Consider the following 23,639-nt stretch of genomic DNA (forward strand, 5'->3'; position numbering starts at 1 on the left):
TATATGGGGGCAGTATGGCGGCCTACAGCTATATATGGGGCAGTCTGGGGGCCTACAGCTATATATGGGGGCAGTCTGGGGGCCTACAACTATATATGAGGGCAGTCTGGGGGCCTACAGCTATATATGGGGGCAGCCTGGGGGCCTACAGCTATATATGGGGGCAGTCTGGGGGGCCTACAGCTATATATGGGGGCAGTCTGGGGGGCCTACAGCTATATATGGGGGCAGTCTGGGGGCCTACAGCTATATATGGGGGCAGTCTGGGGGGCCTACAACTATATATGAGGACAGTCTGGGGGCCTACAACTATATATGAGGACAGTCTGGGGGCCTACAACTATATATGGGGGCAGTCTGGGGGCCTACAACTATATATGGGGGCAGTCTGGGGGCCTACAACTATATATGGGGCAGTTTGGGGGCCTACAGCTGTATTTGAGGGCACAGAGGGGGCCTAACAACTTTATGGGGATGCAAAGCGGGTACTATTCCTGTGTGTGACAATAAACATGGGGAGTTTGTAAATAGGAGGGTATTGTACTGCAGAAAGGAGCCTAAAATGTTTTTGGCTGGTTCTGTGGAGACGTCTTGTATGGGAGGAATCTTCATGGCGGTCTAGGCCAGATAGAGAAGAAAAGAAAACAACTCTGGTTAGAGAAGACGTTGCCTGTAAATCGGGGGACTGGGGGGATAGGGAGAGGAACAGGGGCTGTTATAGAGGAAAGTAAAGCTTATGAATAATACTGTAATCATCACATTATGTCTCTAATATGGGGGACAATGAACTGTCAGGGGGAACTCAGGCAAAAACGGTTGAGAACCACTGGCATAGGGCAGACTAGATGGGGGGAAGGGTTCTTATCTCCCGACACATTCTGTGTATTTTATTTATTTATTACTAATCTATTCATTATTTATCTTTATTTTTTCATTTATTTAACAATTTAGCATTTTTTAAGTGGCTGTTTTTATCTTTCATTGCTTACACTTTACACTTTACTAACTCGTCTATACAAGACCATTTAAAGCGATTTCTATATTTTAATGTGTTGTATTTGTCATTTTCAGATATGGCTGACGACAACGCCAGCAGCTGCCTGGAGGTGATGTATACTGTTTACTCTGTTTTTATGTGTACATAATGTTATTCTAATAGACGGTGCAGGATGCCATAAAGTGACACCACAGTACGGAGGAGAAATGGTCGGACAGGGGTGAGGGGGTGAGCCCGGCACTGCTAGATCTGTACTTGTGATTTGCACTTGACCAGGGTTTGTCCTTCCTTTGACCTCTGTGCCCGGGGGGGTGAGCCCGGCACTGCTAGATCTGTACCTGTGATTTGCACTTGACCAGGGTTTGTCCTTCCTTTGACCTCTGTGCCCGGGGGGGAGCCCGGCACTGCTAGATCTGTACTTGTGATTTGCATTTGACCAGGGTTTGTCCTTCCTTTGACCTCTGTGCCCGGGGGGGAGCCCGGCACTGCTAGATCTGTACTTGTGATTTGCACTTGACCAGGGTTTGTCCTTCCTTTGACCTCTGTGCCCGGGGGGGAGCCCGGCACTGCTAGATCTGTACTTGTGATTTGCACTTGACCAGGGTTTGTCCTTCCTTTGACCTCTGTGCCCGGGGGGGAGCCCGGCACTGCTAGATCTGTACTTGTGATTTGCACTTGACCAGGGTTTGACCTTCCTTTGACCTCTGTGCCCGGGGGGGATTTTATTGCTGCAGGAATTGTTCGTTGTGTCACTTCTCTGAAAGCTGATCCTCTGACCTCTCACCCCACAGCTGTCTGATCCATGATATGAGGCTCGGCAACTGGAAAACTGGACGTTGTGCCAACTCCATGGGTAGACGTAGTGTAGATCTATTCTGTGCTTGTCCTCCTACCTGATTTCGGTCACTGACAACCCCCTGGACAGTAGGTGATGGGGCTCCTGACACGAGTAGGAGACGTTGTGCTCTTTGGAAACTCTGTTTGCCCCCCAGGAGGAGGGATTGTCAGGTTTTTAGTTATGATGAACAAAGAAAATGTAGAATTACAGTCATTGATGTCTGAGGTCAATCCCTTGACGTGTTTACTTTATATCTGTCCATTATAATTTTTTTTTTACTTTTATGCAAGTGATAACCTTATGGTTTTTTTTGCATTTTAGCCGTTCTCTATGGGCATAGACCTCCCCAACAGAGTTCTCCAGTTTGTAGAAGAGCGCCTCCAGACCACCATGGTAAGAATGCAACAATAACTACTCTTCCTTTCTGTACTTTATGCTATAAAATAGCTGGTGCGTAACTTAAATCCCTTTTTTATGAAACGAATGTTATCTACCATTTTTTTTTTTTTTTTTTAAAGGGGTAGTCCAGTGCTGAAAAACTTATCCCCTATCCTAAGGATAGGGAATGCGTTTCAGATCGCGGGGGGTCCGACCATTGGTGCCCCCCCCCCCCCCCCGCGATCTCCCGTATGGGACCCCAGCTCGCTGGCCAGATAGCAGGTGTCAACCATCACATGAAGCTGCGGCTGACACGCCCCCTCAAAAATCGCTATGGCAGAGCCGGAGATTGCCAAAGGCAGCGCTCCGCCTCTGCCATAGAGTTGTATTGAGGGGGCATGTCAGCCGCCGCTTTGTGCAGTGGTCAACACGCCCCCTTTCTGCAGGCTGCCGGGGCCCTATACAGGAGATCACGCGGTGGGGTCAGCGGTGGGACCCCCCGCGATCTGAAACTTATCCCCTATGCTTAGGATAGGGGATAAGTTTTTCAGCACTGGATATCTCCTTTTAATATTATTATTTATTTATTTTTTATCAACTGGTGCATGAAAGTTAATCAGATTTGTAAATTACTTCTATTAAAAAAAATCTTTACCCTTCCAGTACTTTTAAGCAGCTGTATGCTACAGAGGAAATTCTTTTCTTTTTGAATTTCTCTTTTGTCTTGACCACAGTGCTCTCTGCTGACACCTCTGTCCGTATCAGGAACTGTCCAGAGCAGGAGAAAAAAATCCCCATAGCAAACCTATGCTGCTCTGGACAGTTCCTGACACGGACAGAGGTGTCAGCAGAGAGCACTGAGGACAAGACAAAAAGAATTTTAAAAAATAAAATAATTTCCTCTGTAGCCTACAGCTGCTAAAAAGTACTGGACGGGTAAAGATTTTTTAATAGAAGTCATTTACAAATCTGTGCTAACTTTCTGGCACCAGTTGATTTAAAAAAATATAAATACAATGTTTTCCACTGGCGTACCCCTTTTAAATCCCTTTTTTATTAAATTAATGGTATCTACCATGTTTTTAAATATTATTAAAAGAAAACTCTACTCTTGGAGACCATTTTCGAACATTTCACAGTGATGGTACTCAATGCCTTACTTATTTTTTCTAATTGAGGTTATGTGATGAGTTTAGGTTGATTTCAGTCAAGGTTTCCCAACCAGGGTACCTCCAGCTGTGGCGAAACTACAACTCCCAGCATGCCCAGACAGCCAACGGCTGTCTGGGCATGCTGGGAGTTGTAGTTTTGCAACAGCTGGAGGCACCCTACTTGGGAAACACTGTTATAGGGGTTTTCTGGGGACTTTTTTTTTATTTTTTATAATTAAACGTGTAGAAAAATAGACTATGCTTTTCCTCCCCTGCCATTGCTATTCTGACAGTGTCGTTCCCCACTGCACAGCACATTTTGGGGGATTTATCAAAGCTGTCTATTTCCCGCATCCATATAGGCCGGTCTATTGTGCGCTTAATTTATCAAAAGTCACACGGCTCTTGATAAATTCTGCGCACTGACTTCGGGATCTATGGTTTAGACTGTATTTAAAGGGGTACTCCGGTGGAAATTTTATTTTATTTATTTATTTTTTTATCAACTGCTGCCAGAAAGATAAACAGATTTGTAAATTACTTCTATTAAAAAATCTTAATCCTTCCAGTACTTATTAGCTGCTGAATACTACAGAGGAAATTCTTTTTTTTTTTTTTGGAACACAGAGCTCTCTGCTGACCTCACGAGCACAGTGCTCTCTGCTGACTTCTCTGTCCATTTTAGGAACTTCTTAAAATGGACAGAGGTGTCGGCAGAGAGCACTGTGGTCAGACTGGAAAGAACTAAACAACTTCCTGTGGAGCATACAGCAGCTTATAACTACTGGAAGGATTAAGATTTTATAATAGAAGTCATTTACAAATCTGTTTAACTTTTCAGGTAGTACCTGTCTCAGTGTGTGTCCCGATGTTGCAAAACTATAACTCCCAGCATGCCTGAACAGCCTTCTGCTGGTAGTTGTAGTTTTGCATCAGCTGGTGGCACACTGGTTGGGAAACATTGTGTTAAAGGGGCACTCCACTGGAAAACCATTTTATCTTAATCAGCTGGTGCCAGAAAGTTAAACAGATTTGTAAATTACCTCTATTAAAAAATCTTAATCCTTCCAGTACTTATCAGCAGCTATATGTTCCTCAGGAAGTTCTTTTCTTTTAGAATTTCCTTTCTGTCTGACCACAGTGCTCTCTGCTGACACCTCTGTCCATTTTAGGAACTGTCCAGAGTAGGAACAAATCCCCATAGCAAACCTCTCCTGCTCTGGACAGTTCCTAAAATGGTCAGAGGTGTCAGCAGAGAGCACTGTGGTCAGACAGAAAGGAAATTCAAAAAGAAAATACTTTCCTGTGGAGCATATAGCAGCTGATAAGTATTGGAAGGATTAAGATTTTTTTTTAATAGAAGTAATTTACAAATCTGTTTAACTTTCTGGCACCAGTTGATAAAAAATAAAAAAGTTTTCCACGGGAGTACCTTATCTGTGATTTGTTACTGTGGGAAAAAGGCCACCCCTTGAGGTGTCTGGCAGCAGCTTACTGCTCTCTCCTCCTAGTTACCACATACGTGCTTGGCCATATAAGAAGTCATCAGTAATATCTTTACACCAAAAAGTCTGTTTTGTCAGCAGCTATTGTATCGGTCCGGAATCTTTATACTTAAAGGGGTATTCCAGGCAAAAACTTTTTTTTTATATATCAACTGGCTCCGGAAAGTTACACAGATTTGTAAATTACTTCTATTAAAAAATCTTAATCCTTCCAATAGTTATTAGCTTCTGAAGTTTTCTGTCTAACTGCTCAATGATGATGTCACGTCCCGGGTGCTGTGCATGATGGGAAAATATCCCCATAGGAACTGCACAGCTCCCGGGACGTGAGTCATCAGAAAGCAGTTAGACAGAAAACAGCAACTCAACTTCAGAAGCTAATAACTATTGGAAGGATTAAGATTTTTTAATAGAAGTAATTTAGAAATCTTTTTAACTTTCCGGAGCCAGTTGATATAGATATAAAAAAAAAAAAAAAGTTTTTGCCTGGAATACCCCTTTAAAGTCTTTCCTCTTAATCCATTTATTCTCCTTTCTTTTCTCATTTTTACAGCTCACTGGGATCTTGATCGGAGCTGCGGTCGCTCTTTCCCTTATTGGGATTGTTATATTTATTGTCTACAAGAAATACCGACAGTCTAGTAAGTATTTTGTGCACCGTGCTTTTATTACTTCTTAAAATCCTTTTGCGCCCATTCACACGGCTGAAATATAGTTCCGGGTGGACGTTCCGTTCCCGGCTGGTGCCGACTCAATGGGTCTACTGTTTGACCGTTCGGACGTACATTAACCCTCATTTACTAAGGTAATCCCATCACTTTTTGTTGGGTTGTGAGACTAAAATTGTGTCGCACAGCTCGTGTGACACTTCATGCGACACATTTTACCGACATAAACCAGCATCTCTCCGAGTGATTTTAAAACCCGACAAAAGGGGCGTGGCTTTTGAAAAAAGGGGCGTGTTCCAGACAAAACAAAAAAATCACTGAGTGTGTGAGAAAATACACATAAAAACGTGCGAGTTTGTTGAAACCAAAACCCTAAATCTTTTGAGCGGTCGGTAAAGTAATTAAAATGGAGTGTTTATGTTGAAAACCTTTTTATAGACCTTTTTGTATATTATTTAAACCCATTTTATGGAAATTTCTTTTAAAGGGGTACTCCGGCACGAAGACATCTTATCATCTATCCAAAGGATAGGATGCCTGATCGTGGGGGTCCGGCCACTGGGGACCCCGTGATCTTGCACGCCGCACCCCGTTACAATCAGTCCCCGGAGCATGTTCGCTCCTGGTCTGATTACTGGTGATCACGGGGCCGGAGCATTGTGACGTCACGTCTCCGCCCCGCCCCCGTGTGACATCTTGCTCCTCCCCCTCAATGCAAGCCTAAGGGAGGGGGCGTGACAACTGTGGTGTATTAATATCTTGTTTTATGCAGCCATTGGCCGAATATTGCGGGAGAATTTCTGAACCGCCTCCTGCCAGATCTTTTCCATATCCAATTTATTCCAGGAAAAAAAAAATTTTTATATTAACTGGCTCCGGAAAGTTAAACAGATTTGTAAATCACTTCTATTAAAAAAAACTTAATCCTTCCAATAATTATCAGCTGCTGAAGTTGAGTTTTTCTTTTCTGTCTGGCCATAGTGCTCTCTGCTGACACCTCTGCTTGTCTCGGGAACTGCACAGAGTAGAAGAGGTTTGCTATGGAGATTTGCTTCTAAACTGGACAGTTCCCGAGACACGTGTCATCTTAGACTTAGACAGAAAAGAACACCTCAACTTCAGCAGCTCATAAGTACTGAAAGGATTAAGATTTTTTTAATAGAAGTAATTTTAACTTTCTGGAGCCAGTTGATATATATAAAAAAGTTTTTCCTGGATAATCCCTTTAAACAGTACCTATCATGAACTAAACTGTCCCTAATTCTCCCCCCCATCTGTCCCCTAGTCTTACTGACACTATCCCCTCATTAAAAGGGTACTCCACTGCTCAGTGTTTGGAACAAAATGTTCCAAAGGCTTAGAGCCGGCGCTGGGAGCTCGAGAACTCATAGCCCCGCCCCTTCAATGCAAGTCTATGGGAGGGGGCATCACGCCCCCTCCCATAGACTTGAATTGAAGGGGCGGGGCATGACTTAATGAGGGGCGATGTCTTCAAGTTCCTGTAACGTTCCAAAGGTCCTCTTCGGACGGGAGCAGAGAGGCGGTAGATGGTACCGGGGGAGTTCAGACGCTGGCCGCGGACCGTATCATGCCACTTGGCGCTTCGTCAGGCCGCACTTGAGGCGGTAGATGGTAGCGGGGGAGTTCAGACGCTGGCCACGGACCGTATCATGCCACTCTTGTGCGGCCTGACGAAGCGCCAAGCGGCATGATACGGTCCGTAACCAGCGCCTGAATTCCCCGGGTACCATCTACTGCCTCCCCGCTCCCGTCCGAAGAGGAATTTTGGGACGTTACCGGAACTTGAAGACATCGGGTGAGTGCTCCGGTTCACATTCTTCGTGTGTATATATTTCTACGGGTCTTGATTTTCACGTGGGCACCATCTGACTTAACTAGTGCCTCCATTGTGACGTTGACACACATTAGGATATGCAGCATTGCAGGGCCAGTTTTCTTTTGTCTTTTTTTTGAACTGTTGACTTTCTTTAGAGAAGTTATGGTGTGCTATAGGCTGCCGTTGCTTCTTGATGATCAGTATTACTTTCCTCTAATGCGGTCCTTCCTTATTCTCATACAAAGATCAGAAATTTCTCAGGGGCCAAATGTGATGGTGAGAGGTCTCAAGATAATGGGGCGGCCTTTCCTTACAACTAGAACCATCAGCAAGAAAAGTGACTGAAACTGGTATAACTCTGTAGTGGTCATGTGACCGGGGCGTTTGTGCAGCTAGTGAGCGTAAGGCTTGTGATTATGTTGTCAGAAAAATAACATATCTGTGACCCTTCCAGGCTGAAACGCTCTGTGATCTCATGGGAACAGAATTGACTTCAATGGCGAGTACACTATGTGACTGATACAGACAGCACAGATTCTGACCTGTGACTCACTCTGTTATCGCTTAAAGGGGTACTCCGGTGGAAAACTTTTTTTCTTTTTAAATGAACTGGTACCAGAAAGATAAACAGATTTGTAAATGACTTCTATTAAAGAATCTTTAGCCTTCCAGTACTTATTAGCAGCTGTATGCTACAGAGGAAATTCTTTTTGAATTTCTTTTTTGTATTGTCCACAGTGCTCTCTGCTGACACCTCTGTCCGTGTCAGGAACTGTCCAGAGCAGCATAGGTTTGCTATGAGGATTTTCTCCTGCTCTGCACAGTTCCTGATACGGGCATCAGGTGTCAGCAGAGAGCACTGTGGACAAGACAAAAAGAAATTCAAAAAGAAAAGAATTTCCTCTGTAGCATACAGCTGCTAAAAAGTACTGGAAGGATTAAGATTTTTTAATAGAAGTAATTTACAAATCTGTTTGGGCGGAGCTATGACGTCACAAGCTGCCGGCTCCAGCGGAGTACCCCTTTTAAGTCATATGACAGCAAAAAACATATAGAACAAAGAACAAGCCAAAACCTTTAAAAACATATAACGTGTGTGGTGTCTATGGGAGAGTCGGGGCTCCTGTACAGGAGAAAGATCCACTGCAGAACATTGGGCTGTTTCAGGGCATTCTGAGAGTTGTAGTACTAGGTCAGGGCATGCTGAGAGTTGTAGTACTATGTCAGGGCATCCTGAGAGTTGTAGTACTAGTTGTAATACTATGTCAGGGCATGCTGAGAGTTGTAGTACTCGTTGTAGTACTAGGTCAGGGCATGCTGAGAGTTGTAGTACTAGTTTTGGGTCAACTGCAGAGCCATAGGCTTTGTCAGGGCATGCTGGGAGTTACAGTTATTTACCAACACTAGCTCCCAGCATGCCCTGACAGCCTATGGCTCTGCAGCTGACCCGGATCTCTCTGCACTCGGTGGGGGGTCAGGCAGTGACAGGAGGGGACCTTGCGGAGTGGTCATCTGAGGAGTAAGTTTTCCGGTCCCGGCGGGGAGTGCAGGACAGCCGGAGGCTCCACTAGGCCACACTGCTCCCCAGCTCACACCTCTTTAACTTTTATGCTTTGTCTTTACAGAACAGCAGCAGCCCGAGGTACCACGATATCGATTCCGCAAAAGGGACAAAGTTATGTTTTACGGGCGAAAGATCATGCGTAAGGTATGGGTTAAATATTTCTAGTCTTTATTCAAGTGAAAACCTCTTGGATGGATGACATGGAGGATTCCGCTGTTCTGTATAAGTTGTAATAATAATAGATGGGCAGTGCTCGCCAAATGGGCCCCAAAACTGTAGCAAGAGAAAGCGCTACTTAACTCCCCTGATGTGTGGGGTCATCTTATATCATAGACACTCAAGGACTAAACCATCCAGCCAGGAAAACCTATAAAACAAGCGCTCCAGGCTTGGGATTTTTTTCTGCCCGTATCATGCACACTCACCATCACTAGTCCTACAGCTCCATCCGTTTTATTCCAGCACAGCTGCATCCATGTGTTTCACTACTCTACCTGGGTCATATAACCAGCATTTAGACCACCAGAAAACTACATGGCTTTACGTGTCTCGGGAAATGGTCAGTTCTGGGTAAGATGACTTTCTGTGAACCACAAAGTGACACAATTTTCTATCAGATCCCTCTTGGCAGCTCGCACATCCCTCCTCCTCAGCTCTATCTGTATATTGCTGCTGCTATCTCTATGGAATGAAGATATATAATAGTTATACTGCTGCTGATGTCTCAATGGGATCAGGATATACAGTAGTTATACACCTCCCCTCCAGCTCTATCTGTATACTACTGCTGCTATCTCTATGGGATCAGGATATATAGTAGTTATACACCTCCCCTCCAGCTCTATCTGTATACTGCTGCTGCTGTCTCTATGGGATCAGGATATACAGTAGTTATACACCTCCCCTCCAGCTCTATCTGTATACTACTGCTGCTATCTCTATGGGATCAGGATATATAGTAGTTATACACCTCCCCTCCAGCTCTATCTGTATACTGCTGCTGCTGTCTCTATGGGATCAGGATATACAGTAGTTATACACCTCCCCTCCAGCTCTATCTGTATACTACTGCTGCTATCTCTATGGGATCAGGATATATAGTAGTTATACACCTCCCCTCTAGCTCTATCTGTATACTGTTGCTGCTATCTCTATGGAATCAGTATATATAGTAGTTATACACCTCCCCTCTAGCTCTATCTCTATACTGCTGCTATCTCTATGGAATCAGGATATATAGTAGTTATACACCTCCCCTCCAGCTCTATCTGTATACTGCTGCTATCTCTATGGGATCAGGATATATAGTAGTTATACACCTCCTCTCCAGCTCTATCTGTACACTGCTGCTATCTCTATGGGATCAGGATATATAGTAGTTATACACCTCCCCTCCAGCTCTATCTGTATACTGCTGCTATCTCTATAGGATCATATATACTATTTATACACCTCCTTTTAATGGTTTTCACACATTGGGGGAGATTTAACAATCTGTGTGATAGAATAACTGGAGTGATTTTTCTCCCAAGTAAAAATAGTCAATTACTTTAGATGTTATCTTGACCCCCAAATAATCAATTCCTTCCGCTTCCTCCATCACTCTAAATTCCACCAAATTTTCCCCAACAGTTGTTCCTGTGGGCAAAATAGCTGACTTTACCCAATTTATTTATGTCCCGCATAATTTCCGCATAATATATAAGAACCAGTGCTTCATAACACAATTAGGGAGGAAATTATTAACTACTGAAATATATTGCTATGCTGCTCTGGACAGTTCCTGACACGGACAGAGGTGTCAGCAGAGAGCAATGTGGTCAGACTGGAAAGAAATTCAAAAAGAAAATAATTTCCTCTGTAGCATACAGCTGCTAAAAAGTACTGGAAGGGTAAAGATTTTTTAATAGAAGTAATTTACAAATCTGTTTAACTTTCTGGCACCAGTTGATTTAAAAAAAATAAATAAAAATAAAAATATTTCCACCGGAGTACCCCTTTAAGAAATCACGGTAGCCAGGAGCCAACTTCTGTTCAGACAAACAATCACATTGGGGGGTGCTGATCCAGTAACCCTGGTCAAATCACTATTGGTCCGGAACACTTGGCAGCTGGATTTTGAAATGATGATAACTCTGAAACACCCGAACATATCGGAGTAATTCATAGTGTTCCGGAATTGTGATTCCTGCACCAGCTTTGTGGTACCTGCAGCTTGGACAGCATAAAACTAGTGGAAGTAACAGGCACAGCTTAGACTCATTCAGCATTTAGACTCCGCAGTCGGGAAGCCTGTATTCACTTTGTTTGGCTAAGTCTGGCCAAAAAAGTTGGAAAGAGCTTGTGAAGAACTATTATTGCAAATTGTCCTGTAATGTTTTGATTACACGTATAAACTCCTTTTCTGTCTTACTTTGTTGTGACCACTAGATGGCGTGTGTGGGTGTGTGTATGTGTGTGTATGTATGTATATATATATATATATATATATATATATATATATATATATATATATATATATATATATATATCCCATCTAATGTTCACAAAAAGTATATTATTTATAATATATATTTATTTATAATATATATATTTTTTTTATTAATATATATATGTATTTATAATATATATATATATGTATATTTATCTTTATAATATATATATATATATATATATATGTATATATATATATATATATATATATATATATATATATATATATATGTGTATAATATAAATCTAAATCTCTATATCCAACTTCTTCTTTTGCAGGTCACCACTCTTCCAAACACCCTGGTGGGGGGCAACACTGTTTCAAGACCCCGGGCGAGGAAAAAAGTGAGGGTCCTGACGCTGGCTAAAAGGTGAGGAAGAATAAAGTCCTAGTGGAATGTGGATGGAGCCAGAATTTTCAGCTCCCAATCTCTACTACTCCCTTGTTGTGCTTTCGGGATATAATGGGTTATCCTGATATTAAAAGTTATCCTAGGGGATAACTATCTGATCAGTGGGGGTACGATCGCTCAACCCCATCTATTTCAGCAGTTACAAAACTACAACTTCAAGCATGCCGGGGCTGCCTTTGGGCATGCTGGGAGTTGTAGTTTTGCACCCGCTGGAGGCACACTAGTTACGAAACGCTTGTCTAAAACAATAGGCTGTTTGTACCCCAAGTGAATAGATCTGCAGCATCCATTCTGGGCCACTGCTCTATTTGCTTACTATAGGACTTCTGAACGCTGCAGCCTCATAGACCAATGTTTCCCAACCAGGGTGCCTCCAGCTGTTGCAAAACTACAACTCCCAGCATGCCCGGACAGCCTTTGGCTGTCCGGGCATGCTGGGAGTTGTAGTTTTGCAACAGCTGGAGGCACCCTGGTTGGGAAACACTGTCATAGACTGTGAGTGGAGTGTTTTACGATCAGTTAGACTCCCACAGATCAGCTACTTATTTTCTTTTGTGTGGATAGGGGGTAACTTTTGATCTTGAAATAAATGCTTTAAAGGGGTACTCCGGTGGAAAACATTTTTTTTTTTTTAAATGAACTGGTGCCAGAAAGTTAAACAGATTTGTAAATTACTTCTATTAAAAAATCTTTATCCTTCCAGTACTTTTTAGCAGCTGTATGCTACAGAGGAAATTCTTTTCATTTTGAATTTCTTTTTTGTCTTGTCCACAGTGCTCTCTGCTGACACCTCTGTCCGTATCAGGAACTGTCCAGAGCAGGAGAAAATCCTCATAGCAAACCTATGCTGCTCTGGACAGTTCCTGACAATGACAGAGGTGTCAGCAGAGAGCACTGTGGACAAGAGAAAAAATAATTTCCTCTGTAGCATACAGCTGCTAAAATGTACTGGAAGGGTAAAGCTTTTTTAATAGAAGGAATTTACAAATCTATTTAACTTTCTGGCACCAGTTGATTTAAAAAAAAAAAAAAAAATGTTTTCTACCGGAGTCCCTTTTTAATTACAGTGAGTTTGGTCTCCTCGCGGCCTGGCAGGAGTCCTAACTCAGGAAGTGTTTCTCTGCACGGAGCTTGATTGACAGCTGCACAGAAAATGAAAGCTCCACAGATTCTCCCAGAAAGCTGCACAGACTGAAAGCTGCAGGAGAGTCTCACTGATGGCAACACAGACTTAAACATGCACAGGGCCTGAGGTCTTCCATTCATCACAATGCTGCAACCATGTGAGGGCGGAAGTGGTCCCCCAGCAGGCTTCAGTGATGTCATGATGCTGTGATGCTTTTTAAAGCTCTGAAATTTTTTTTAAGAGTGGGAGGAGTGTTAGGATTAGTTAGGGAACATAGCCTGAGTTAGTCTAGTACAGTTTATTTGGTGACAGGTACTTTTTTTTAATGATTTTATCTAATGGAGGCATCTCATGTGTTTTTTTGTTTAAGAATACTTCGTTTTAAGAAGGAATATCCCACTTTACAGAAGAAGGAACCTCCTCCTTCCCTATTGGAAGCCGATCTTACAGAGTTTGATGTTAAAAATTCCCACTTGCCATCAGAGGTTCTGTACATGCTGAAGAATGTGCGGTGAGTTTTCTTTATGCGCCGACCTCCAACTCCCTTTGTGCGGCCTCTTGCATGTAACCCCGGTCCTATGGTTCCTACTTTGTGCTTGATCATAAGATGAACATTACATAATACAATTATAATGGAAAACGCTGATCTTGGTAATAAATGTCAATTAGGAAACCTATAATCCTAGAATTGCTGTTTTCTAAGGACAATAAAGTATTTATTTTTTTTAAACTAATGTATTCTGCAGCTGATCCTACGAAAAATTTCAAATTTCAGATCTTTTGGCACATTTTGTGCATTAAAGGCCACTTTTATCATGTGAATGCATTTCAGTACTCCCTTTGAAGGGGTACTCTGCTGCTCAGCGTTTGGAACAAACTGAACACTGGAGCCGGCGCCGGGAGCTCGTGACATCATAGCCCCGCCCCCTCAATGCAAGTCTATGGGAGGGGGCGTGTCATGTCCCACCCATAGACTTGCATTGAGGTGACTGGGTGTGACATCATGGTGGGGGCTATGACGTCACAAGCTCCCGGCACCAGCTCCAGCGTTCGGAACAGCTGAGCAGCGGAGTACCCCTTTAAAGGGGTACTCTGGCCCCAAGACATCTAATCCCCTATCCAAAGGATAGGGGATAAGATGTCTGACCACGAGAGTCCCACTGCTGGGGACCCCCGCAATTTTGCTTTCAGCCGACCACTGGGCCGGAGTATCGTGACTCCACGACTCCGCCCCCATGTGACATCAACCCCCTGCCCCCGCTATGCAAGTCTATGGGAAGGGGCGTGATGGCCTTATAGTTTTCTCTTTCTCTTAGTTTCTTTGGGTCATAATTTGGTGATAAGCCAAGATATATTTTGAGTGAACATTTGCAAGTGAATCATTACAGTGACCCCCCGACCTACGATGGCCCCGACTTACGATAATTTCAACATACAATGGCCTCTCAGAGGTCATCACATGGTGAAGGCAGCATCAACATACGATGCTGTTGTATGTCAGGGCCATTGCATAAACGGCTGTCCGGCAGCGCTGACTGCATCATCTGCCGCCAGATAGCCGTTTATGGTGCCCCATGTGCTCCAGTGATGATCACTCACCTGTCCCGGGTGTTCCGGACAGTCCTCTTCAGGATCCCCTGTATCGCCGTCGCTCTCCTTCGTCGTCATCACGTCGCTGCGCACGCCGTCCCGTCATCCAACAGGAGCCGCGTGTGTAGCGACGTGATGATGGCATTGAAGAGCGATGATCCCAGGCAGCAGAGATGGTCCAGAGCGGCGGGGACACCCCGGGGACGCAGCGACAGCGATGGAGGGTGACATCCAGGGCAGCGGTGACGGTCTGGAGCGGCGGGGACAGGTGAGTATAACTTCCTATACTTTACATTGCACTGATCCCTCAACATACGATGGTTTCAACGAACGATGGTTCATTTGGAACGGATTACCCTCGTATGTTGAGGGACCACTGTACTTTTAACTCTCTCTTTTATGTAGTCAGGCTGCAGCCGAAACCACTGTGTGCTTTTATATGATGTTATCGCGATTTCATTAACACTTTGTCCTCCGTTGCAGGGTCCTGGGTCATTTTGAGAAACCTTTGTTCCTTGAACTCTGTAAGCACATGGTGTTTGTACAGCTACATGAAGGGGAATACATTTTCCGCCCGGGACAGTTGGATACTAGTATTTATGTGGTCCAGGACGGGATGCTGGAAGTCTGCATTCAGGAAACAGTGAGTACAGTGTTTATTGCTATTTTACTGTAATCAATATATCTTACATGACTTTGCATTACGGATTCCTGCACTGATCGCCATATTGGGGTCGGGAAGGAATTTTTCCTCTGTCATGGGGAAATAGACATCAGCCTCATGATTTTTATTTTTTTGCCTTTCTCTGGATCAACCAAGTAGGGTTTTAGGTTGAACTCGATGGACTCTTGTGTTTTTTTTTTTTTTACCTTATGTTACTATGTGATGTTACTCTACGCCTATAGTTACAAAGATGCACCACAACTATGTATGAATGTACTACTTTATTAAATTACACAAAACAGCTAAGTAAAAAAACACATAAAAAATACATATAAGACAAAAACAGCACCAGATACATACAAAATATAGATATGAGGACTCAACCCCAAGGGGATAAGATAGTAATACAGATCAGTTACAATGCATAGCCATATATATGAATACAAAGAATGGTACAAATGAAGACCTGAGCAGAATTAGAAAGAAATACCAATGGAGGTGTGTCAAACCATACCTATACCAACTCCAACGATCGTTTCGCTGTAAAATCGCTTCCTCGGGGGGCGTGTTATGTTACTGTTCCTCTTATCCCGAACCCACAAACAGAAATGCCGCCCTCAAATCATTATAAGACTCAAAGAAAATTATCCTCACACACAACTACTTCCGTTCAACAGCGACATATACTGTGTGTGTGTGTGTGTGTATATGTGTGTATATAATAAATATAATGAAAATAGAAGGGTATGAAAACTTATTCCCTAGATGAAGGCGCTTGCTCCAGGAGAGATACTGAACAATTTTTATTTTATGATGGCTGAAATGAGCCAAGTTAAATTACAATTGTTCAGTACCTCTCCTGGAGCAAGCGCCTTCATCTAGGGAATAAGTTTTCATACCCTTCCGATTTTCATCTATATACCGCACTGACGGTGTCATCTCGGGCACTTCCCTGTGGCTGCTGCCCCAAACCATGACTTTCCCAACCCTACTGTAGGTTTTGTGCTCCGAGCGCAACACCTAAGGGTCAGGAGCCTAATTTAATTACTGCCTCATTATACCCAAGCGGTCCTCGTGAGGGGCGCCCCCTGCTGTCTTTTTTTGTTTCTTTCGTTGTGTATATATAATGGGCACAGCTATGGGGACCAAGATGGCACCAAAATATACCAATCTGTTTATGGCTGAACTAGAGCAACAATATCTAGACAAACAACTCCACAAATGCTATCTCTACATCCCTGATATTTTCATTATTAGGACAGAAGAAAAAAAAATCTCACAATTAAAAAAATCAAAAAAAAAGTTTTACCCACAGAAACATCACATACAGATAAAGGGACCAAACTCTGCACCAAACCTCGCTGTAAACTCAACCAACACATTTATACCAAGAATAAAGCCACAACAACATATGGTAAACATGGCGCAATGCACTAGCTAAAGGGTTATCTTGGTGAAACCGGTCAGAAACTCAACAAAAGGATTAATCTACACAGATTTCCCGTCAATCGCCATCAGTTGACTATTGCGCCCTGGTTGGATCGGATGCTTTACCCAAACAGGTTGCTACATACATTACCTTAAAGGAGATATCCAGTGCTGAAAAACGTATCCCCCTATCCTAATGATGGGGGATAAGTTTCAGAGCGCTGGGGCCCTCTGCAATCTCCTGTATGGGGAAGGGGGCGTGTTAACCACTGCACGAAGTAGCGGCTGACACGCCCCCTCATTACAACTCCGTGGCAAAGCCGGAACGCTGCCTTCGGCAATCTCCGGCTCTGCCATGGCGCTGTATTGAGGAGGCGTGTCAGCCGCTGCTTCGTGCCATGGTCGACACCCAACGGGGCCCCGTACAGAATATTGCAGGGGGTCCCAGCGGTTGGACCCCCTGCAATCTGAATCTTATCCCCTATCCTTAGGATAGGGGATTCGTTTTTCAGCACTGGATATCTCCTTTAAAATCAAGATACTGAGGAGCATCTTATCCAAACTTCTTATAGCCTGCGCCAATGAGGGGGCGTGACATAATGAGGGGGCGGAGTTATGACGTCACAAGCTCCCGGCTCCAGCGTTCGGAACAGTTTGTTCCAAATGCTGAGCAGCAGAGTACCCCTTTAAGTCTCCGGTGGTCCCGGATGCTGTAGTATATGGCACACTACTGCTGAGGCTAATAAAAGCAATGCTATAAAATGACAAACCAGCCATTGTCCTGGTCCTCCCTGATGTGTAGCCTGTGTTCCCTCTATATGTTTAATGTTTCTTCTTTTATTTTGCAGGATGGGAATGAGATGGTGGTGAAAGAAGTTTTGGCTGGAGACAGCGTGCACAGTCTGCTCAGTATCCTGGATGTCATTACAGTGAGTTTGGCTTTTCGTGTACAGTGATCCCTCAACTTAAAATGGCCTCAACATACAATTGTCTTTTCTGGACCATTGTAACTTGAAACCAGACTCAACATACAATGCTATGGAATCTGCAAAACATGTTAAGGGCTGGAAGAACCGACCAATCAGAACGGACATTTCACTGGTAAAACCCCTGTGTTACTGTAGTGTATGCACTGACTGGTGTCTGGTAGCGCCCCCTACAGTACAGGGAGGTATTACATGTTCTGTGCTCTTTACCTGTATTACTGAAGTGTATGCACTGACTGGTGTCTGGTAGAGCCCCCTACAGTACAGGGAGGTATTACATGTTCTGTACTCTTTACCTGTGTTACTGTAGTGTATGCACTGACTGGTGTCTGGTAGCGCCCCCTACAGTACAGGGAGGTATTACATGTTCTGTGCTCTTTACCTGTATTACTGAAGTGTATGCACTGACTGGTGTCTGGTAGCGCCCCCTACAGTACGGGGAGGTATTACATGTTCTGTGCTCTTTACCTGTATTACTGAAGTGTATGCACTGACTGGTGTCTGGTAGCGCCCCCTACAGTACGGGGAGGTATTACATGTTCTGTGCTCTTTACCTGTATTACTGAAGTGTATGCACTGACTGGTGTCTGGTAGCGCCCCTACAGTACAGGGAGGTATTACATGTTCAGTACTCTTTATATTTACCTGTATTACTGAAGTGTATGCACTGACTGGTGTCTGGTAGCACCTCCTACTGTACAGGGAGGCATTGCATGTTCGCTACCCTTTACCTGTATTACTGAAGTGTATGCACTGACTGGTGTCTGGTAGCGCCCCCTACAGTACGGGGAGGTATTACATGTTCTGTGCTCTTTACCTGTATTACTGAAGTGTATGCACTGACTGGTGTCTGGTAGCACCCCCTACAGTACAGGGAGGTATTACATGTTCTGTACTCTTTACCTGTATTACTGAAGTGTATGCACTGACTGGTGTCTGGTAGCGCCTCCTACAGTACAGGGAGGCATTGCATGTTCTGTACTCTTTACCTGTATTACTGAAGTGTATGCACTGACTGGTGTCTGGCAGCGCCCCCTACAGTACAGGGAGGTATTACATGTTCTGGACTCTTTACCTGTACCAGGGTTAGCTTCTCCTTTGGACATCAGGTGAGGGCGGCTCCATTTTACTTTTTTTAGGACATTGTGTGTTCTGTACAGGACCCTGAAGAAGCTTCTTTCCTCTACATAGACCAGCGTTTCCCAAAGAGGGTGCCTCCAGCTGTTGCAAAACTACAACTCGCAGCATGCCCGGACAGCCGAAGGCTGTCCGGGCATGCTGGGAGTTGTAGTTTTGCAACAGCTGGAGGCACCCTCTTTGGGAAACACTAAAATAGACAGTGATTTGCAGCTCCCAGCAGCTCTTTATTACTTTTATATGTAAGAATCTATCTATATTAGATCTAGACCTATATTAATCTACTTATTTATCTTTAATCCTCACTTTTTCCTATTTTTGGATGACATTTCAGAACCAATTACCAGGTTTCCATAGAGTTCTGGTCTCAACATACAATGGTCGTCCTGGAACCGATTAATATTGTAACTTGAGGGCCCACTGTACTTTATATGTAAGATGAGGACGACCTAGTTATTAGAATAGTATCACTTACATTGTCTACATCTAAAACTTGACCCAGTCAGGAAAATTCTTAAAGGAGAAGTCCCGTCCAGAAGTTTTGTGTATCATAATGCCTGGGTTCACAGCATCTAAAATACTCACCTGCCCCCCATCCAGTTCCCCGCTGCACTGGTCGCCGGGGTTCAATGCATCACATGACCGCTCCGCCTATCTCCGGCCGAGGCAGGACGTCTCTGCGGCCGGCGATTTGCTGACCAGCAGTGCGACACATTGGCCACAGGCTACCAGGTAGAAGACTGCAGCGGAGGACTGGAGTGACAGTATCTGGGCACCCGGGGGAGCAGTGGCAAGTAAGTCCTGTTTGTTGTTGTAGATGCTGGCAGCCCGGGCACTATGGTGCAAAAAACTTCTGGGCGTGAATTTGTCTTTTAAAGGCGATATCCAGTGCTGAAAAACGTATCCCCTATCCTAAGAATAGGGGATAAGTTTCAGATCGCAGGGGGTCCGACCGCTGGGGCGCCCTGACATCTCCTGTACGGGGCCCCGGCAGCCCGTGGGAAGGGGGCGTGTTGACCACCGCAGGAAGCGGTGACTGACACGCCCCCTCAATACAACTCTATGGCAGAGCCGGAGCACTGCCATTGGCAATCTCAGTCTCTGCCATAGCGATGTATTGAGGGAACGTGACGGCCGCCGCTTTGTGTGGTGGTCAACACACGCTATCGGGCCAGAGAGCCAGGGCCCCTTACAGGAGATCGCGGGGGGCCAGCGGTCGGACCCCCGCGATCTGAAATTTATCCCCTATCCTAAGGATAGAGGATATGTTTTTCAGCACTGGACTACTCCTTTAAAGCGTACCTTTCATCAAAAACACTTTTGATATATTATAGATTACTGTTTGCAGAATAACTTTCCAATTGCATGTTATTAAAAAATATTCTTCTTTCTATTTAAATTTCCACTTTGAAAAAATGACCACTAGGGGTCGCCCTACCAGTCCTGGCCGCAAGCAGAAGAAGAATATTTTTTAATAACCTGCTATTGGAAAGTTATTCTGCCTACATTAATCTATAATATATCAAAAGTTTTTATTTTTTTATGAAAGGTACCCTTTAAGGTGGTTGTTTAGGAAAAAGATTATTTTTAACCCCTTAAGGACACAGCCTGTTTTGGCTTTGAATAAGTGAAAGAAGAGCGCTCCTTGGTGTGATATAAGTGAATAAAATTACAGAGGCATGAAAGCCGCTCACCCCAAATGGTTGTGTACCGACATACACAACAATGGTAGGTAACAGAGCTATCCGCTGCCCTCCGGCTGAAAGGTAGGACAAGATCAGTATGGCTTCAGGGTGGACGCCGATTCCACAATGCGCAGGATAAACTCGAGGAGGACAGGTAAAATCAAAGGTGGTTTATACCAAAGATGCTTGAGAAATAAACCACCTTTGTTTTTTACCGGTCCTCCTTGAGTTTATCCTGCGCCTCGCGGAGTCGGCGTCCACCCTGAAGCCATACTGATCTTGTTTTGGTTTTCAGCACGCAGCCAATTTTCATATTTTCCCTCTCACCTTTTAGGAGACATAAAGTAGCTCGTTTATTGCACAACGAATTGTACTTTGCCATACTTATATGATAAAATTGGGAATTGGAAATTGGGGAAAAAACGCAATTTGCGTATTATCTTTATTCAGTGCGTCAAAACAATAAAAATGACACCACGCACAAGCTGCTGCCAGACATTGTTGGAATTTACCTGATCTCCCTGTTACCGGATACACTTGATACTAATATGCCGGCTTTATAGTTAGAAATGCTCCCCCTAGTGGCAGGCATGGAGCTAGAGCTTCCCCAGGCTAGTATTGTATAGTATTTAGGAGGTACATAGAGTTTTAATATCAGTGACCTTAAAGGGGTATTCCAGTGGAAATTATTTTATTTATATTTTTTTAAATGAACTGGTGCCAGAAAGTTAAACAGATTTGTAAATTACTTCTATTAAAAAATCTTTACCCTTCCAGTACTTTTTAGCAGCTGAATGCTACAGAGGAAATTCTTTTCTTTTTGAATTTATTTTTTGTCTTGTCCACAGTGCTCTCTGCTGACACCTCTGTCCGTGTAAGGAACTGTCCAGAGCAGCATAGGTTTGCTAAGGGGATTTTCTCCTGCTCTGGGCAGTTCCTGACAGCAGAGAGCACTGTGGACAAGACAAAAAAGGAATTCAAAATGAAAAGAATTTCCTCTGTAGCATACTTGCATACATGCACTGTGCACTGTATGTTTGGACCCAAGGAAGGCACTCTGTGCCGAAACACGTCGTCTGTTGTGTCAAACCCATTATTGTTCTGTGCTGGCTCGAGTCTCTCTTTTTGTGACCTCCACTGTGCAGCGCCTTTAAGACTGTGTTTTTTTCCATTATCCACTACTCTGTGGCATACAGCGGCCATTAAGTACTGGAAGGATTAAGATTTTTTAATAGAAGTAATTTACAAATCTGTTTAACTTTCTGGCACCAGTTCATTTAAAAAACAAAAACAAAAAAAATATAAAGTTTTCCATGGGAGTACCCCTTTAAGTGTAATGTATAAATTAGATTCAAACTAAAGCTTTACTTTATGAGCCAGTCTCTCTCATCGTAACCTTGGGCAGGTTTGGTATATCCAATTATTCCCAGAAAACATAACGTTATGTAACTGGATACGGTCATACTCGTCCAATATTGCCTACTCCTCGCCGCTTCATTTGATTGCAATTGCATTTTAAATTAGAATGAGTGATCGGCTGTCATACTGCAAGTTGCAATACCCGGCTGCACGTTCTGCAGAGTTTATAAATGTATTTATTCTGTCTGTAATCTGTTATTGTTCCTACCCTAAGGATATTTGTCAGCGATGGTTTTCCTTCCAGAAATAATAAATTAAATTGGGGAGGGGGAGCTGGATGATTACTATCCCTTGCTGTATTAGACAAGCATATTCCACAGGGGTTAAAGGCCACTTTCCAAAATGATCAATTTATTTGCCCAGAGAATTTTTTATTTTTTTAAATCATTTTTCAAGAAGATTTTCCATATATACTGTGAATAGATGGGGAGGGTGACTGCCCTTTGAGCTCCATTTTGCCTTTTGATTTGAGAACTACAATAGGCGGTGGTTTTTAATCTTATTAGAACTCATGTCCTATTACAGTAAATGACTTTCCAAAATGGAGCAGACTTTAGATCCTACTAGACATACAGAGCCCCCTTTACCCTTATCACACTTATCATTGTTACTATTATTATGCTACATTCTAAGATTTATACACAATAGGAAACAGGGAAACTGAGCCCTAAACTGACCCTAAAACCCATCTCTCCCTGCCTGCTTGCCCATCCACCCTAACCGGTGGATCAACAACTGGGCGCCGTTCCCTTCCTGAACTAAAGTGCAGTAGCCTTATTATAAACACAAACTAATAGTCGGTCACAAACTGGAAACATCACAGTAACATAGCACTCTATAATAGATTAAGTTCAAAGGACACTATCATCGGACATGAACAGAGGACACTATAGATCATCGGACGTGAACAGAGGACTCAGTGGTCGTGAACAGAGGACACTATAGATCAGTAGTCATGTACAGAACTCCAGAGAACTGAATTCAAGAAATAATAAACATAAAGTTCAAAACACCAGACAGGAAAACTGATAAGTCAACAGACTTTAGGAACAGACAGGAATATAGAAGTCCCTTTTAGAACATCCAATAGACACAAAGTCCCCATGGACCAGAAACAGGGATCTATAGCTAATCAGGAATATACGCTTTCCCTATGCAAAACCTCTAGTAGACATGAAGTTCCCATGGACAGGTAATAGGAATGTCAGATACACAGGATATATTTATAGAACCCAGTTCACACTGAACACAAGACAGGATAAATCGCAATCCCTCAGGAAACCTCCAGTAGACAGGATTGTCCCCATGGAGCAGAAACAGGGATGCCTAATATAGGACACTCTTCACACTGGACACACAAACTGGACACTCCACTATAGGAGTAGGCATTAAAGGGGTTATCCAGGAAAAAACTTTTTTTTATATATCAACTGGCTCCAGAAAGTTAAACAGATTTGTAAATTACTTCTATTAAAAAATCTTAATCCTTTCAGTACTTATGATCTTCTGAAGTTTAGGTTGTTCTTTTCTGTCTAAGTGCTCTCTGATGACACCTGTCTCGGGAACCGCCCAGTTTAGAAGAGGTTTGCTATGGGGATTGGCTTCTAAACTGGGCATTTCCCGAGACACGTGTCAGAGATTACTTAGACAGAAAAGAACAACCTTAACTTCAGAAGCTCATAAGTACTGAAAGGATTACAATTTTTTTAATAGAAGTAATTTACAAATCTGTTTTACTTTCCTGAACCAGTTGATATGTA

General features: G+C 43.4%; 1 protein-coding gene across 1 annotated transcript in view; it reads left to right on the plus strand.

The window, feature by feature from the left end:
* PNPLA7 (patatin like phospholipase domain containing 7) overlaps positions 1-23,639 on the plus strand; it is a 197,610-nt gene that overhangs the window by 17,113 nt on the left and 156,858 nt on the right. The window contains 8 exon segments of the mRNA XM_056540343.1: positions 1,072-1,106; positions 2,157-2,228; positions 5,423-5,510; positions 9,000-9,082; positions 11,711-11,802; positions 13,341-13,481; positions 15,044-15,203; positions 17,501-17,581. Coding sequence (XP_056396318.1) covers positions 1,074-1,106; positions 2,157-2,228; positions 5,423-5,510; positions 9,000-9,082; positions 11,711-11,802; positions 13,341-13,481; positions 15,044-15,203; positions 17,501-17,581 — 750 coding nt within the window. The 5' untranslated portion in view covers positions 1,072-1,073.

This window comes from Hyla sarda, chromosome 9 (assembly GCF_029499605.1).
Source record: "Hyla sarda isolate aHylSar1 chromosome 9, aHylSar1.hap1, whole genome shotgun sequence".
NCBI classification, from domain to species: domain Eukaryota; kingdom Metazoa; phylum Chordata; class Amphibia; order Anura; family Hylidae; genus Hyla; species Hyla sarda.